The sequence below is a fragment of the Diospyros lotus genome, chromosome 14, assembly GCF_014633365.1.
Source record: "Diospyros lotus cultivar Yz01 chromosome 14, ASM1463336v1, whole genome shotgun sequence".
Classification (NCBI taxonomy): domain Eukaryota; kingdom Viridiplantae; phylum Streptophyta; class Magnoliopsida; order Ericales; family Ebenaceae; genus Diospyros; species Diospyros lotus.
Genome location: NC_068351.1, coordinates 34,574,862 through 34,589,857, shown reverse-complemented (window position 1 = coordinate 34,589,857; position 14,996 = coordinate 34,574,862). Strand labels below are relative to the sequence as shown.

Below are 14,996 nucleotides of genomic sequence, written 5' to 3'. Positions count from 1 at the left end.
TTGTACCTATAAATTTGTGTTATTGAGTCAATTTAATATTTATATTTTGATATAAACAGAATGTAACGTGTATTTTATTATTTTATTTTATTTTTTTTTTACACATAAAAGATAAGAGTTAAATTTTACTAAAAAATGTAAGTTTAGATATATAATCAAAATAAGGAAAAAGATTAAATTACTATAAAAAAAAGTCAAAATATATAGGGATTAGACTGATTAAAAATTAAATTTAAAAGAATAATTAAAGTAACGAAAAAAATGGATAATCACTGAAAAAACATTGAGTCGGCCAAAAGTGATTGGACGGAGGTAAACGCCGTGAAGTAACGGCACAGGAGAAAAAGAAAAGTCCGTCAGACCTTCCGTCCCCGTGCTCTTTTTCTGTTACTGGTTCAGACTTCAGTTCCCATATCCGTCTGTGCAGCCAAAAAACTCGCATTTAGATCTCTCTCTCTCTCTCTCTCTCTATCTGCGCTTTATTCGTCTCTCTGTAGCGTTGGGCGCATTCAATTCTCTGAACCAACCGTAACCGGCACGCCATACTTTCGGTTCTCCATTCGGCTGGCTCTCCAATTCAAGCGGTTCCCTTCCCTGTCAAGAGTATGAGGTTTGGATCTTGGAATTCCGGATTCTAGGGTTCCACAAAAACCCCGTCTTCCATGGCGATTCGAGGCGTCGATTTCAAGTGGTGAGTTCCAACAACCGGATTCTTGTTACATTCAGTTTATGCAATTTTGAGTTCTGCGCTTCAGCTCAGTTCTGTCCACTGATATTTGATTCCACTCCCTCAGGTACGATGGGTTTTTCCTGTCAATGCTCGCGACAAGTATGTATCCTTTGAATTTGGTTGTTCGAGGTTTCATCTTCTGTATAACCCTCTGTATGGCTTCTTTGGTGTCTCGATAAAGAAAAATACGTTTAAGAGTTTATATTGGCGTACTTCTTGTTATTAGATATCAGTTTATTACCCCCTGAATCTATCACTTACGCGCCAAGGTAACTTGGGAAATCCTATTTGCTGTATGCATTTGCTCAAGTGTATTGAAGTTTTTGCAAGCTGGTTTTTGGTTTCAAGTGTTCGCGTTGATTCTTTAACTATTTGACTATGAAGAATAATTGTGGCGATCAATTGGAAGCGCTACCATCTCTGTACATACCCTTTGCACATATGGATTGTGGTGGGTTTTTATCATTCTTCTCGTGGGCAGAACCGTTTATTTTATTTGTGTATTTCAGTAATTGTTCCTTTGAATTTTAGGCCTAATTGATGTCTTGGTTTTATTGGATTAGGTTGACTACACTACCGTGTTTGTTTTTCGGCTCTTAATGTTCGTAGATAATGGGCTCGCTGCTGGTATGGGATTGTAAGGCCCTCTATCTTGGACTGTGCGGTTGTTATTATTTTGTGTTGAACACCGTCTGTTGTTTTTGTGAGTGTTGTAACGTTTAGAAGGATTTTGTTTTGGGTTTGCCCCCTTGTATAGTTTGCTATTTCCTGGTGAAAATTCATAAATACAAGCTGATGTATTTTGAATGGAAAATGTTATTGCCCTTGCTATTGCGCAATGCTGTTGTTGCAGGTAGTTGACATGAAAATTTTTGTAACTCCAGGTTGCAAAGTTTGTGTTCGGTTATTTGTCCAAAAGTTGTTATTTACTTCATTATAGATCTCAACGTTTTTATTGTGTTTATTCTCAGTAATTGATGGAGTGCTTCATAATGTTTCTTACCTTGCGACCAAAGCCTGCTATGCCAAAACTGTACAACTAAGTTCCATTTGTGACTTCAATTAATTTTAGGGATTATGGATGGCAGCAGAGGTATGCACGTTTTTGTGGCAGAGTTGTGGTTCTTTCAATTCTTTCTCTGCTACTCTATCCATTTTTGTGGGCTTGGACTATCATTGGTACCTTGTGGTTCACCAGTGCAAAAAATTGTGTAAGTTTTGCATTTATGGTCTTATTATTTTTGGAGCAATGTTGTTCTTAAAATGAGTTGACACATGCTTTTTAATCTTGCAGCTGCCTGAAGAAGGTCAGAAGTGGGGGTTCCTTATTTGGTTGCTGTTCAGCTACTGTGGACTCATTTGTATTGCTTGCATGTCCGTGGGAAAGGTAAGCCATGCCTTTTAAACCAGGATACTTGGTGTATAGTTTGAATGACTCGAAAGTATAACATAAGTAAAACTCTTTTTTTCTCCCTAGTTTATTATCCCTGCTACATCATGCTTTATTTTGGCCAACGCCCCCACTGCAAATTTCCTATAATTATCCCTATCTATCATTCACAATCCATAACTTTGATGTTTTTCTTGGGACCTTTGTTTTCCCCAGTGGCTGACACGAAGACAAGCACACTTGCTACGGGCTCAACAGGGCATCCCCGTTTCAGAATATGGGGTAAAATCTACTAATATCCTTTTTTGAGTTTGCAATCAATTATGTACAATTAGATATATGTTGTGTTGCGTGAACAGATTTTGGTAGTCTATGTTGTGACCACCAGGATCAATCAACCATTTGTGGTTGTGTGTGTGTGTGTGTGTTTCTAAATGTTAATGGATTTGATTCTAACTGACATCACAGCTGGGTTTGAAGTTTAGTTAGATAAACATACATGGGTAATGGCCCTATGATGAAAGGATTTCTGCATCTTTGGAGAAAACACCTGGTTGTACAGTTTTTGTTAGGTTTTCTTTGACCTTTTTTGTAATTGCAAATCACTTTTGAGGCAATCTGTTAAAACAGCTTAGTGTCAGGGTTCCAACACTCCCCCAAGCCAGCCACATGACACTTAGCTTGAATTAGGCCCACCCTTATGCTACATCAGCTGTTCACGCCCCCATGTGCCCTAATGGGAACCACCCCACCTGTTCCGTGCCTTGGATTGAACTTGGGTAGTTAGCTAGGCTTGTGATGCTTTTAGAGAGAAACTCCCAAGGGACTTTGTTAGAGAGAGAGAGGCCCTGGAAGCTACTATTTCTGAGAACTTAAGAGTGGATGGATACAAATGGGGGCAGAAAGGCCTTTATATAGGCATCCTCTCTCCCAAGACTAAAGGCTGAGATCACATTGATCCAATGGCCTACAAATTTTGACTTTTGGCTCCTCAAATACTGGCCTTTCATATTACAAGAACAATCTAGAGAAACCTAGAATATTCTATATCCTAGAGTAGCCCAGAGTAATCCAGAATCTTGTTGCCATGCAATGTGCCATGTTGCTTGCCCAGTCATCCCTCACTCATCACTCTGTGCCTGCTTACTGCTGACGTGGTGTACCATGATGCAGATGCCATGCGTCATGCTTTGCAGCCAATCCAATTGAACCTGTGGTTCTTGCATGGAATTTAACCTGTATAAATTTAGTGTGTGGCATTAGGGTCACAACTGGTTGTGGAAATCAAGAGAATGATTCCTAGAGGTCATCAAGAAGTAAAGAGTACTCAAAATATAGAAGTGACGCAATCCAAATATTTGTGTGTATTTCTTGCATCAGATGCCGTCGTTTCAAGAATATTACTCATGGTCCTCTGCAGTTTCTTAACATTTATGATACACACACGCACTATCCTTAACATTCATGATAAATGTGCTGACAATAAATCTTTCTAGTATTATCAAAACTTAAGAAGTCTATATCAAGCTACTAGAGGACAAGTTCAATTCAGTGAGGCTGATGGAAGATAATTGGAGTTGAGGAATATAAATAGTTTTCCTGTGCATAAGCATACATGTGGCTTTTGATGGTAGATCTGAATATTAAAACTGCAAAAATGAAAGGCGTCCTACATCCTGTAGAATTTTGATAATTTAATAGTTCAAGACCTAGTGATTTAGAAAAATAAATTTCTAATTTTTAGGGCTGAAAATAAGATGATTTTGTAAATGTAAACATTAGAAAGAATATGAAAAGAGGGTTCGCAACAGTTGGAATGCTGTTTTCATTAGACTCTATGAAATAAATCCAATGTTTGTTGGTTCCCCCCCCCCCCCCCCCCCCCCCCTCCTCTTCTCTCTGCACATGCGCACTGTTGTTCTTGGGGCAACTCGGGTGATCGTGCACACATTGTTACTGTCATCCAAATCAATGGGGTTCAGTACATTGCCCATGAAGGACATTTGGGAAAAAAATGTTACGAGCCATTTATGACAGCATTTTCAGCTCCCCCACCCTTAAACTCATGGGCAACCGTATGATGGTTAATACCATGGACTATATGGACGTTGACCATTCAACCAATGGCTAGGCACCAAACTTGAACCTGGACTTTAAGTCTTGCTTCAAGAGGTATCTCCAGCAGAGCTGCCACCTGTGCTGGTTCTTGAGCTCCATTTAAACTAGTTATATTTATATGGTCCATATGGTCCTTTGGAGTCTGGTTATACTAAATGGTCTGCCATTTGCATAATTTTCATGGTTAGAAATTATTTAATTTTGTCTTCTGTGATCACACCCTTTTAAAGAGTCTTGATCTCTTTTCAGGTGTTGGTTGACATGATCCGGGTGCCAGATTGGGCATTTGAAGCTGGCCAAGAGATGAGAGGCATGGGCCAAGAGGGTGCTGCATATCATCCAGGGCTATACTTGACTCCAGCTCAGGTATCAATTAGATAATTACTATAGCTGGAAGATGTTCCCCTCACACACGTTTGAGTGAATTGTATTTCTTGTTATTTGATCTGCTGGATGACACTCACTGACTTACATGATAGCAGTAATTGTGAGTGTACTTGGGGCTTCACAAACTTATGCTCTCCTTATCACCACTTGAGGGTCTATAGTGTATCAGCTGCTATTCTCTGTCTTGCTGTTTCTGTTGGAAGGCTTTGTTGTAAATTCAATTTTGCCATCAAATTTTCAATTGTGAAACATCATGAAGAAATAGCTAGGGTAAAAATAAATCTTTCACCTGTCAATAATACATCAGCTTTAGGGAGAATTTATACAGCAAAAGTCCTAAAAAATCTCCTACAATATCTCTAAGATATCTCCTAAAATCTCTCCTACTTTACAGCAGTAGATAATATATATTTAAACTAGAAATATACATGATAAATATCTAAAACATTCCTAGATTTTAGCTAGCATTATCTTCCAGAATTCCTTAATCTAGGAGTTTAATCCATGCCATGTATGCCACCTTTCATGCCTCGGATTCTTCCAACACATCATATGTAGAGTTTGCATTTTGGATTGCATGCAGAGAGAAGCAGTAGAGGCACTAATTCAGGAGCTTCCAAAGTTCAGGCTGAAGGCTGTTCCCACCGATTGCAGTGAATGCCCCATCTGTCTAGAAGAGTTCCATGTGGGAAATGAGGTAAATATATCCTTGTTTTAATGTATAAGTAATAAGTATACTTTGAATAAACTCGGTTTTGGTAACTGACAAACTAATTAACCCATTTGTTTGTTATAAGCTCATATGATATCATTCCCCAATTGAGCCTGCATGTGAAAACACGTTTATCTCTATAAGAACGGTGTCTTCTGAGGTGTGAAGTGAGAGAAGGGACGTCATGATTGGGGTTTTGAATAAGACGACCTTTTTATTTTTCATTTTTTTTTCATATTGAAAAATAATAAGAATGGGGGTGTTAAGCTTTTTATCATGCATCGAGCTATTTTTCCGCATGACTTCCCCTACAGTGTCATCACTCAGTTGAGTTTAACCACTAAGTTTGGGATGGAGGGGACGCCAAAGGCCTCTGCCCTTCCATCCCTTGGATAGCCAGAAAATTTCAGATTCATATTTCTAGATTTATAACTATATGTCCTTCAGTCCTGTTGTTTTCATATCGGGTAATTGTAAGCTGAAGCAAAATGCAAGCTGATCGAGATATGCACTGGGCAGCCATTGCAGTCCCAGAATAAGTAAAAGGAATTCACAAGGCACGTTTTGGTAGCTCTGTTTTGCAAACTTGACTAAAGTCTGTCATTGAAATCTGTTCAGGTTCGTGGCCTGCCGTGTGCGCACAATTTCCACGTCGAGTGCATCGACGAGTGGCTCCGTCTGAATGTGAAGTGCCCCCGGTGCCGCTGTTCAGTTTTCCCGAACCTCGACCTCAGTGCACTGTCCAACATCCGGCCCGACTCTGAACGGACATCTGCCAGTGTTGTGACGACCAGCCGCTATGTGAGTACCCAACCTTCTAGCCAGAGTTATCTCTTAAGACTGCAAGGTTTGCTTCGACCAGTGCGTACAGAAAATGCAGGGCCCGGCAGCGATGCTGCAGATGTTGCCTTGGAAACAGCGGAGAATGGAGGTCTTCCAGTGCCAGTGCCGACTCGAAACTCTGAGGAGGGGGGTGGACGGCCTGTGGTGGATGAGCTCTCGCAGCCTCATCCAGCTTCCCCTCGAAGCTAGGTCACTTTGCTCTTACTCTTTTTGGAGATTAACTGTTGCTGCTGCTACTTCATATACTGTTAACCAAAATGTGCTTAATATAGAGAGGAGAAATGAATTGTGTACATTGACTAATGACTACTACTGGGTTCTGCTGACATGATTTTTTGATCTGAATTAAACCTCCCTAATTCACACTTCCATGTTCTTGCTTGCGGGAAAAGAAGAAGAAGAAGAAGAAGAAGAAGAGAGGAATGGGGTTTATCTCGCCTTTGGCATAGCAGGCCCCAAGTGGGAGGCTCGCACGTGATCAATCGGCCAAAATAACCATGAACAGTTACGATATTATAAGTTTCTTCCTCTCCCATCACCCCTGCAATATTACTTATTTAACATGAATGGTTAAACGGAATTCTCAGAAGACAAAATGTATATATATATATATATATGTAGGGTTGGTAATGGTTCAGTTTGGTTTCGATTTTTGTCAAAATCATAACCAAACCAAACTTAAATTACTAAAACCAAAACCAAACCATTACCCATTTGGTTTTAAAAATTTAAAACCATAACCAAACCATTCGGTTTCAGTTCGGTTTTGGTCTAACTATGATTGTTTTAATTTAATCCATATCAACAAATGAAGACAAATAGCATTCATAAAATTTTTTAATAATTTCACAACAAATAAAGATAAATTTTAATAAAGTTACCTTATTCTTGCATAAAGTTACAAAACTTATTGGATATAAAATCACATTTCCAAACTTACAATTGTTAAGATCAATAAATTAATATGTGCATAATTAAATTGTAATTTAAGTTAAAAAAAATTAGTTACGAAAGTTAATACCTTCATCAACAATATTAATATATTTTTCGTAAATTGATGTATATCCATCTGAAATGAATGAGCCAACTCCATCTAACAAAATTATAAATATAAAAAATAAATTAATATGAAGAGAGATGAGGCAAAGAACGAGAGGCAGCGAGGGTGAGAGAGATTGAGGGCGAGCGAGAGCAAGAGGGGCCGAGCCCTAGCGAGAACAAGAGAGATCTAGCGAGGGCGAGTGAGAGCAAGAGAGATGCAGAGAGCGAGGGCGATTGGAGAGCTCGCGTGGAGGAGCAGGAGAAATAAGGCAGAAAAGGTTAGAGAGATTGAGGGCAAGCGAGAGCAGGGGCCGAGCCCTAGCAAGAGCAAGAGAGATCCAGCGAGGGCGAGCGAGAGCAAGAGACATGCAGAGAGCAAGGGTGAGGGCCGGCGAACGAGTGAGAGGCAGCAAGGGTGAGAGAGAGTGAGAGTGAGGTTGAGAGAGGAAGGAGAAGAGAAGGGGAGAAGGGTTTGCAAGCAAGGCAATTGGGCTGGGATGGGCTAACCTCAGGTGGGCGGGGTTGTATATAATATATATTATATATATATTCGGTTCGGTTCGATTACCCACCATTCGGTTCGAGTTTTGGTTTGGTTTTAGTGAAAACCATAACCAAACCATACCCATTGAAACAGTGTTCGGTTTTTTCTCGAACCAAACCATTACCCAGTCAAATGGTTTTTAACTGCGTTGACCGATTTGATTTCGATTCGATTCCCCACGATTTCGGTTACAATTGCCATCCCTATATATATGTTGCTTGCTTTTCATTAAAATCCAAGAGGCTTATTTTTTCTTGCCCTTTTATTTCTTTTTGGCACTTTGTAGGCACGTAGATGACTTTAAGAATCCCTGAATGTGTTTTGATGAATCAGAAAGCACAATCTGTTTGGCAGGTAGGAAAAATGAAAGAGAGAGAGAGAGAGAGAGAAAGTGACTTAACTTATTTGCTACTGAAAAAGATCATCCTTCGTTACTAAGCTTTCATGGTTGTTGGTTAAAGTGGCGGTTTTATGAATTACAGCTGTTTAATGATTAGAAAATGAAAAAAAGATAAAGAAAGGTGTAAGCCACCATGAAACGTTACCAAAATTCTCAAAGTTTATCTCCACTTTCTCGAGCTTTCTTTTTAGGGAGTGTAGTGTTTGCACTATTTATAAGTTACTCTTTTAATTTAAATGTTATATAATTTATTTAGTTACATATTTGTTAAAAATTAAAAAAAATTAAATGTTATTGAATTTAAATACCATTTTAACGGCGTTTTAGAAAATTTCTTCATTTTTTTTTTCAAAATGTTGTTATCAGGTTATTTCATTAGACTAAGTAATTTATGATTTTGTTCGCAAACAAGTGAATAACAAATATATTTCCAACCTTATCTCTTTACTTTATCATTTTGCCTTCTTTTTGTCACCACTTGCGTTCGTGCCTCTAACGTTGTCGAGGCTTCTATCTCTTCCATGACATCGCTACCTCTAGCCCTATTCTCATTATCTTCATTATGCTCTCCGTCTGTTGCCATCACCTCCATTGTTGTCTCTTTTATTTTTATCTATTATTGTCATTGTCACTTCTGTCCACCTCTTCCATCTCTCTCTTTATATATTTTAATGTTTTAACATAAAATATTATATTAATATATTTTTTAACAATTATATATAATTAATCAACATCTAATGGTAAAAATATTCTCACTTGTATATCGATTTATAATTTATTTTGATAAATTTTATTTGTATTATTCAATAACATGTCTATTTTAGTATTTTTGTTCAATTTTGATAATTTATCAATTTTTTTAAATTAAATATATAATTATATAAATAATAATTTAAAATACATTTATGCAAACACTTTATTAACTTAAAAGTTAACAAATTTTAAAATTTTACACAATTTTAAGTAAGAAGACTTAAAAGTCATCTTAAAAAAATAAGCCAAACAGCCTCTTAGTTTTTCCCAGCTCCCAAACACAGCTTTTCATTTCCTCCTCCACATAAAAAGGGAGGGGAGCGCCAGTACTGAATGCCCAGGAAACAGAATATGGCGGGATCAACGTCGCTGGAGGGTCACGAATTCGGCTCCTTCCACTCCGCCTTCGGTTCCGAGGCTTCGTCGCCGGAGAGCTCACCCCAACATGGGAGGGGACAGGCGTTGGCGATGGCGATGGCGGCGGCGGCGGCACGGCGTGTGACGAATAGGGGTGGCGATGGCGGTGGCTGTGGGCAAGACAATGAGGTGGGCGGGGAGAGGAGGCCGAGGGCCACAGAATCGCCGGCTTTGAAGACGGCAGAGTTTGGGTTGAGGGTTTTGGAGGTGGCGCTGTGCTTGATCTCGTTGTCGGTGATGGTTGCCGACCAGACTCAGGGATGGAGCGGCGACTCTTTTAACCGTTACTGGGAATTCAGGTTCACAAATTATATTCTTATTATTATTTTTACAACTTCATTTACTAATATCTGTCCTTCTAAAATAATTTTATTATTACACAAAAATTCATTTTATTTAAGAATTTTTTAAAAAAAATTAAAATCTACAACAGTTATCGTCAAACGTTACTTAATAATTTTTTATTTAAAATTTAATACTTTACATTATCGTCTTGTCATAAATATACAAAACATCAGAAATATAATCCGAACCCTCAAGATCCCGAAGAGTACTTAGACTCCACAAAGATGGACGACATGGCCAATCTCCCAAGGTAATAGAGTTCATATGTGTGCAAGTCTAATATCGACTCGGATATCGTTGATGCATTATAGGATCTTGATACCAACTTATCGAATTCTCTCAAGGAGGGTTTCGTGGGAGGCTACCTTGGGACTTTTATTTCGGCTCTTGAGTAGCCCAATCTTCCTCCTACATCGTAGGTAGAGTAGGTCTTCTTGTTTCTTGTATTCTCATGTTGAACTGTCTATGTAAACATTAACTTATATTTATGAAACGAGATGAAGGGGATCGGATTATTCTTGTAATGATGGACATAACATGAATTGTATACAATACAGGTACTGCCTGGCGGTGACAATAATAGGATTCGCATATTCAGGACTTCAAGCATGTGCCTTGGCCGTTCATATAGTCGTTGGAAAGCGCTTAATTTCTAATCACCCTCGACATCTTTTAGAATTTGCAATGGATCAGGCAAGTTAAATTTCTTTCTATTATTTTTTTAAAATAATTAGAAGTATTTATATATGATGCACGAAAACACCGAAGTGTTGTTTCGGTGTTTTTAAAACGTTTCTTACTCCGAAAGACTAAAAAACATAACAAAAAAAAAAATTAGACTCAGGGCCATTTTCAATATTGAAAAAAGAAAATATTAAAAACACATTTCGATTTGAAAATATATTTTGTTTCGCGATCAAGCTAGAAAAGGAAACGATTTCTTCTCTACTACCCTAGTGATCATATTAGAGATAAAAGTAATTTATGCTTATGTTTAATTGAATGAACGATGGAATTTATGTTTAATTTTGATTGAATAATTTTGTTTTTTATAATTTTTTATATTAAAAGTTATATTTATAAAAAATTCTAATAATTTGTTATTTATGCGTTTTCCTAGGTTTTTGTTTTATACTTTTTTAAAAAATATCATGTTGGATTAGACTTAGGGGTGAATATTCGATCAGTTCGATAATTGAATACTCAAACTAAAAAGATTGAACATGTGTTAAAAGTTGAATCGAACTGATCGAAAAAATTAGAAAATCAAAATAAAAAAATATAAAAATGACACCATTTTTGACATTTTGATCGATTCAGTTATTTTGATTTTTTTCTATATGAAAATTGAATTGAATCAAAATGAAATAATCAAAATTGTTAAACTTAAAAATCAAACCAAATCAATCAAGAGCTTAAATCGAATCGAACCAATAATTTAATTAGATTCAATTGGATTCGATTCGATTATTTTGATTTAACTAAAATATCGTTCACCAAACCTTTACAATCATACACGACATAATCGTCATAATTCAAGTTAAGTTTTCGATAACCCTAAGATAAGACAACAAATCTACAAAGAATCTAGATTATATCTTGTATAATGTGATCTGAATGGGGAGTGAATAATCTTTGAGATGCAGACGGTGGCATATCTTCTGATCTCAGCCTCATCAGCAGCAGCCACAAGGGCAGAGGATTGGGTGTCAAATTGGGGAAAGGATGAGTTCACACAGAAGGCCTCTGCTTCCATTGCCATGTCCTTCTTGGCTTTTGCTGCCTTCTCCCTCACCTCTATCATTTCTGCTTCTCACATCTTCTCTTAATTAACCCCTTAATTACCATCCACACATGCACACGCACATACATATATATATATATAGGCATGTACATAATTGGGTACCATTTGAAGGAAGAAATTTAGAGTTTAGAGTTTAGAATTGTAAATCAATAGAGTGAGTTGTGAATGTAATTTGTAAGTACATACTTTTCTAAAGTTATGAGTTTAACTTGTGTTTGTTTCTTTTACTAATAGTTGTTGGGAAGCAATAATTCTCGGTCTAAATGAGACATGCTCAGAATGCTTTATGTTCTCTGGTTCAATGGAAGGCGTCAATCTTGGGATAGGGGTGGGCATTCAGTTGGTTTGATACGAAATGCTAAAACCAAATAGATTGAAGTTGTGTGAAAACCCAAACCAAACGAACTAAAATATCGAACAAACTGAAAATTGAAAAAAAATGAACAAATATGAAAAAATTGAATTAACCAAAAAAATTAAAAAAAAATTCAAATTGAACAAGCCGTAAAAAAACCATGAAAAAATCCAAAAAAGGGAAAAAAAATAGAAAAAAATAAAAATTTCAATCGTTTTGGTTATTTTGATTTTTTTTTTTCAATACAAAAACCAAACTGAAGTAAAATGACCAAAATTGTCAAATTTGATAATCAAATCGAATCGACCCTTAGGTGAAACTAAACTAAACTAGCAATTTTGATAGGTTTGGTTCAATTATTTTGATTGAACTAAACTTTTGCACACTCCTATCTATCATAGGTTAAATTTTGATCAATTCTCACTTATATAAAAATTATTTTTATCTGTTTAGCATATTACAAAAAATTTATAAACTACGTATCTTATAAACTCTTATAACAATTTATTTCCTTCAACTCAAGAGCGAATATGACTTTTAAGACAATTTTAAGGTACCCCAAGGGTCTCAACACTCTATGCATCTAAACTATATTGGGTTTGTTTGTTGCAGCTTAAAAGCTACAACTTTTAGCTTCTAGCTTTAAAAAAATGGATATGTAGTATTTGTTTTAACTTTTAGAATTTTAGCTTATAGCTTCTACAAGCTTTTAGAAGGTGTAGAAATTGGCTTTTTTAAAATTGGGGTACCCCAACTTCTGATTAAACAGTTATATTTTTTTGACAATTTCACCCCAGTTTTTAACAAATAATTACTTTTCTGTCCACGCAATCAAGGGTCTCTCTTCTCTACCGCCATCCCCATTTTCAAATCTCTTCTTCTCTCTCGCCATCTCCCTTTCTCTCTATACACTAATTAATTTTTTTATAACACTTGAAACTTATGCATATACACTAATTAATTTTTAAATTATCATTCTATAACTATTAAGGGTATTATGGACAATTATACAAAAATAACTTATTTTACAGCTTATAATATCAAACACCACAACTGTTTAATTACAACTTTTTAGAAGTTGTAACAAACAAGTTCACAACTTATTCTAAGTTTTTAGAAATTATAATTTAAGAAATTAGAAACTATAATTTCTTTAATTAAGCTATAACAAACGGAGCCATTATATCTCTTTTGTTTTCATGATGCACTATTTTCATCTTATACAACATAATTTTACACTGCACCTTTTATCGTTACACCATGACATGGGAACATTTAGAAGGTTAAAAAATTAAAATTTTATCGTGATCTTTTATTTTATTTTATAAACAATTAGAAATTATTGCTATTTTTACTTGCCCCCGTCTCATACCCACAAAATCGTGATATTTCTCACTTTTTTATCTCTATGTAACATGAGGAATTTTGTCATAACTCATAATCATCAAATTCAAAAATTTTAGAGATAATAACTTTAAATATCTTAATCCCATCACCTATATAAAGGCAAATAAAAGTATGATAATCGATTTTAAATTTCATTATTACACCCCTAATTAGGGAGGTGCAAAAGTTCAATTTAATCGAAATAATAGAATCAAATCGACTAAAATTGACAGTTCAATTCGGTTATCAAATTTTGTAATTTTGGTTATTTAGGTTCGGTTCGATTTTTGAATTAAAATAAAATAAAATAACCAAACCGATAGAATTTTTTTTTTTCATTTTGTTGTTTTTTTTTCAATTTTTCCCTTTTTTATATTTTTGTTTTGCATTTTTTTTCAGTTTGTTTTTTTTTTTTTTCAAATTTTTTGATTTCTTCTATCAGTTTGATTTTTTTCATATTTATTTGATTTTTTGTTTTATTAAATCGATTCAGTTCGATTTTTTATACAATTTCAATTTATTTGTGTTGTTATCTGAATACAACAATGAATTTATTTAATTGGAAAACGTCCTTGTTAAGCTGTCTAAATCTGCAAAAATAAAAAAAACAATCAGAGAGCGTGGGAAGATCCTTGTGCAAATACTTCGATATTTAAACTAGACATTAAATATAATAAATACTGTATTGAAACTAGTATCAGAGACGTATATTTTTTTGACACGAGTGCCTATTTATTTATAAAGGAATATGGAGTAATCTTAATTAATCCAGAATTAAAATTAATCTTAATTTATTTTGATTAATCCTAATTTAATTGAAATCAAGATTGTTATAAATGACATTTATATTTTATAAATGATGTTTATCTTGCGGATGAAATTTGTTGTGAATGATTGTTTATTTTAATATTTCGAAATACTTTTAAAATTAATTTATTTTATGAATAATTAATTATTTTTTTGAATATATTTTTGAATTTCAGAGTTAATTAATTTTTTCACATTTGTGTGGGATCCCTCACTCTAAGTATGAAACATTTACGTCTAGACCAAATAAATATTTTAGGTTCTTGGAATTTTAATAAACCTTTACTTATGATATAATAATTTAATTTTAATATTTTAATTAATTCAATGACTGAATCCACCGAACACTCACCATAGCTCTAATTATGAATACAAAAAAATAAGTCTCCATTCTCTTTGTTATTTTTAAATTATTTTTAGTTTTTAATTTTATAAAATAATGAAAACGTGTTTTCTTTATTATTTTTAAAATTATATTTTTGAAAAAAAAAATTATAAAGAAAACTCAAAACAACAAAAAATTATTTTGAGTGTTTTTATTCAAAACAAACTCTAAATTTAAAATATATTTATTTATTTATTTATTCATATTTTATTATTGTAATGAAAAAAAATCACAAAATTAATTTAACTTTAAAATGTATATATATATTTTTAATAATATATTAATATTAAATATTTATAATTATTAAATAATTAAATTTATTAAATAAAATATTATTGAAAAATTATTTTCAAAATTTCAAAGAGAACGCATTTTCTAATTTTTTGTTTTGAGAAATAGTTTTTCAAAATGATAAAAATAATACGTTTTTAAATTTTTTTAAAATAGATTATTAAAATAAAAAAATTAAAAATAAATTAAAATTTTAAAAATAAAAATTAAAAAGTAAAAAGTAAAGAGAACCTAATTTAATATTTTAACCTTTTATTTAGGAAACAAAATAGGTGGGCGCCGCAGCAC

At 34.4% G+C, this 14,996-nt stretch overlaps 2 protein-coding genes across 3 annotated transcripts; both read left to right on the top strand.

The window, feature by feature from the left end:
- Positions 1–400: 400 nt before the first annotated feature.
- LOC127791053 (E3 ubiquitin-protein ligase SIS3) lies at positions 401–6,547 on the top strand. The gene is made up of 10 exons (XM_052320790.1): positions 401–691; positions 795–833; positions 1,115–1,181; positions 1,294–1,367; positions 1,803–1,941; positions 2,025–2,117; positions 2,337–2,402; positions 4,488–4,604; positions 5,209–5,322; positions 5,956–6,547. The coding sequence occupies exons 1-10, from the start codon at positions 663–665 to the stop codon at positions 6,367–6,369; spliced, it is 1,152 nt and encodes a 383-aa protein (XP_052176750.1). The 5' UTR covers positions 401–662; the 3' UTR covers positions 6,370–6,547.
- A 2,645-nt stretch (positions 6,548–9,192) lies between these two features.
- On the top strand, positions 9,193–11,743 carry LOC127789807 (CASP-like protein 4A3). Of its 2 annotated transcripts, XM_052318808.1 has the most exons (4): positions 9,193–9,634; positions 9,992–10,099; positions 10,238–10,373; positions 11,327–11,743. In XM_052318808.1, exons 1-4 carry the CDS (start codon positions 9,252–9,254, stop codon positions 11,507–11,509), a joined length of 810 nt encoding a protein of 269 aa, XP_052174768.1. In that variant the 5' UTR covers positions 9,193–9,251; the 3' UTR covers positions 11,510–11,743. The 2 variants fall into 2 exon arrangements, with proteins under 2 accessions (XP_052174768.1, XP_052174769.1); XM_052318809.1 differs by lacking the exon at positions 9,992–10,099 and having other exon boundaries at positions 9,200–9,634.
- The last annotated feature ends 3,253 nt before the right edge of the window (positions 11,744–14,996 follow it).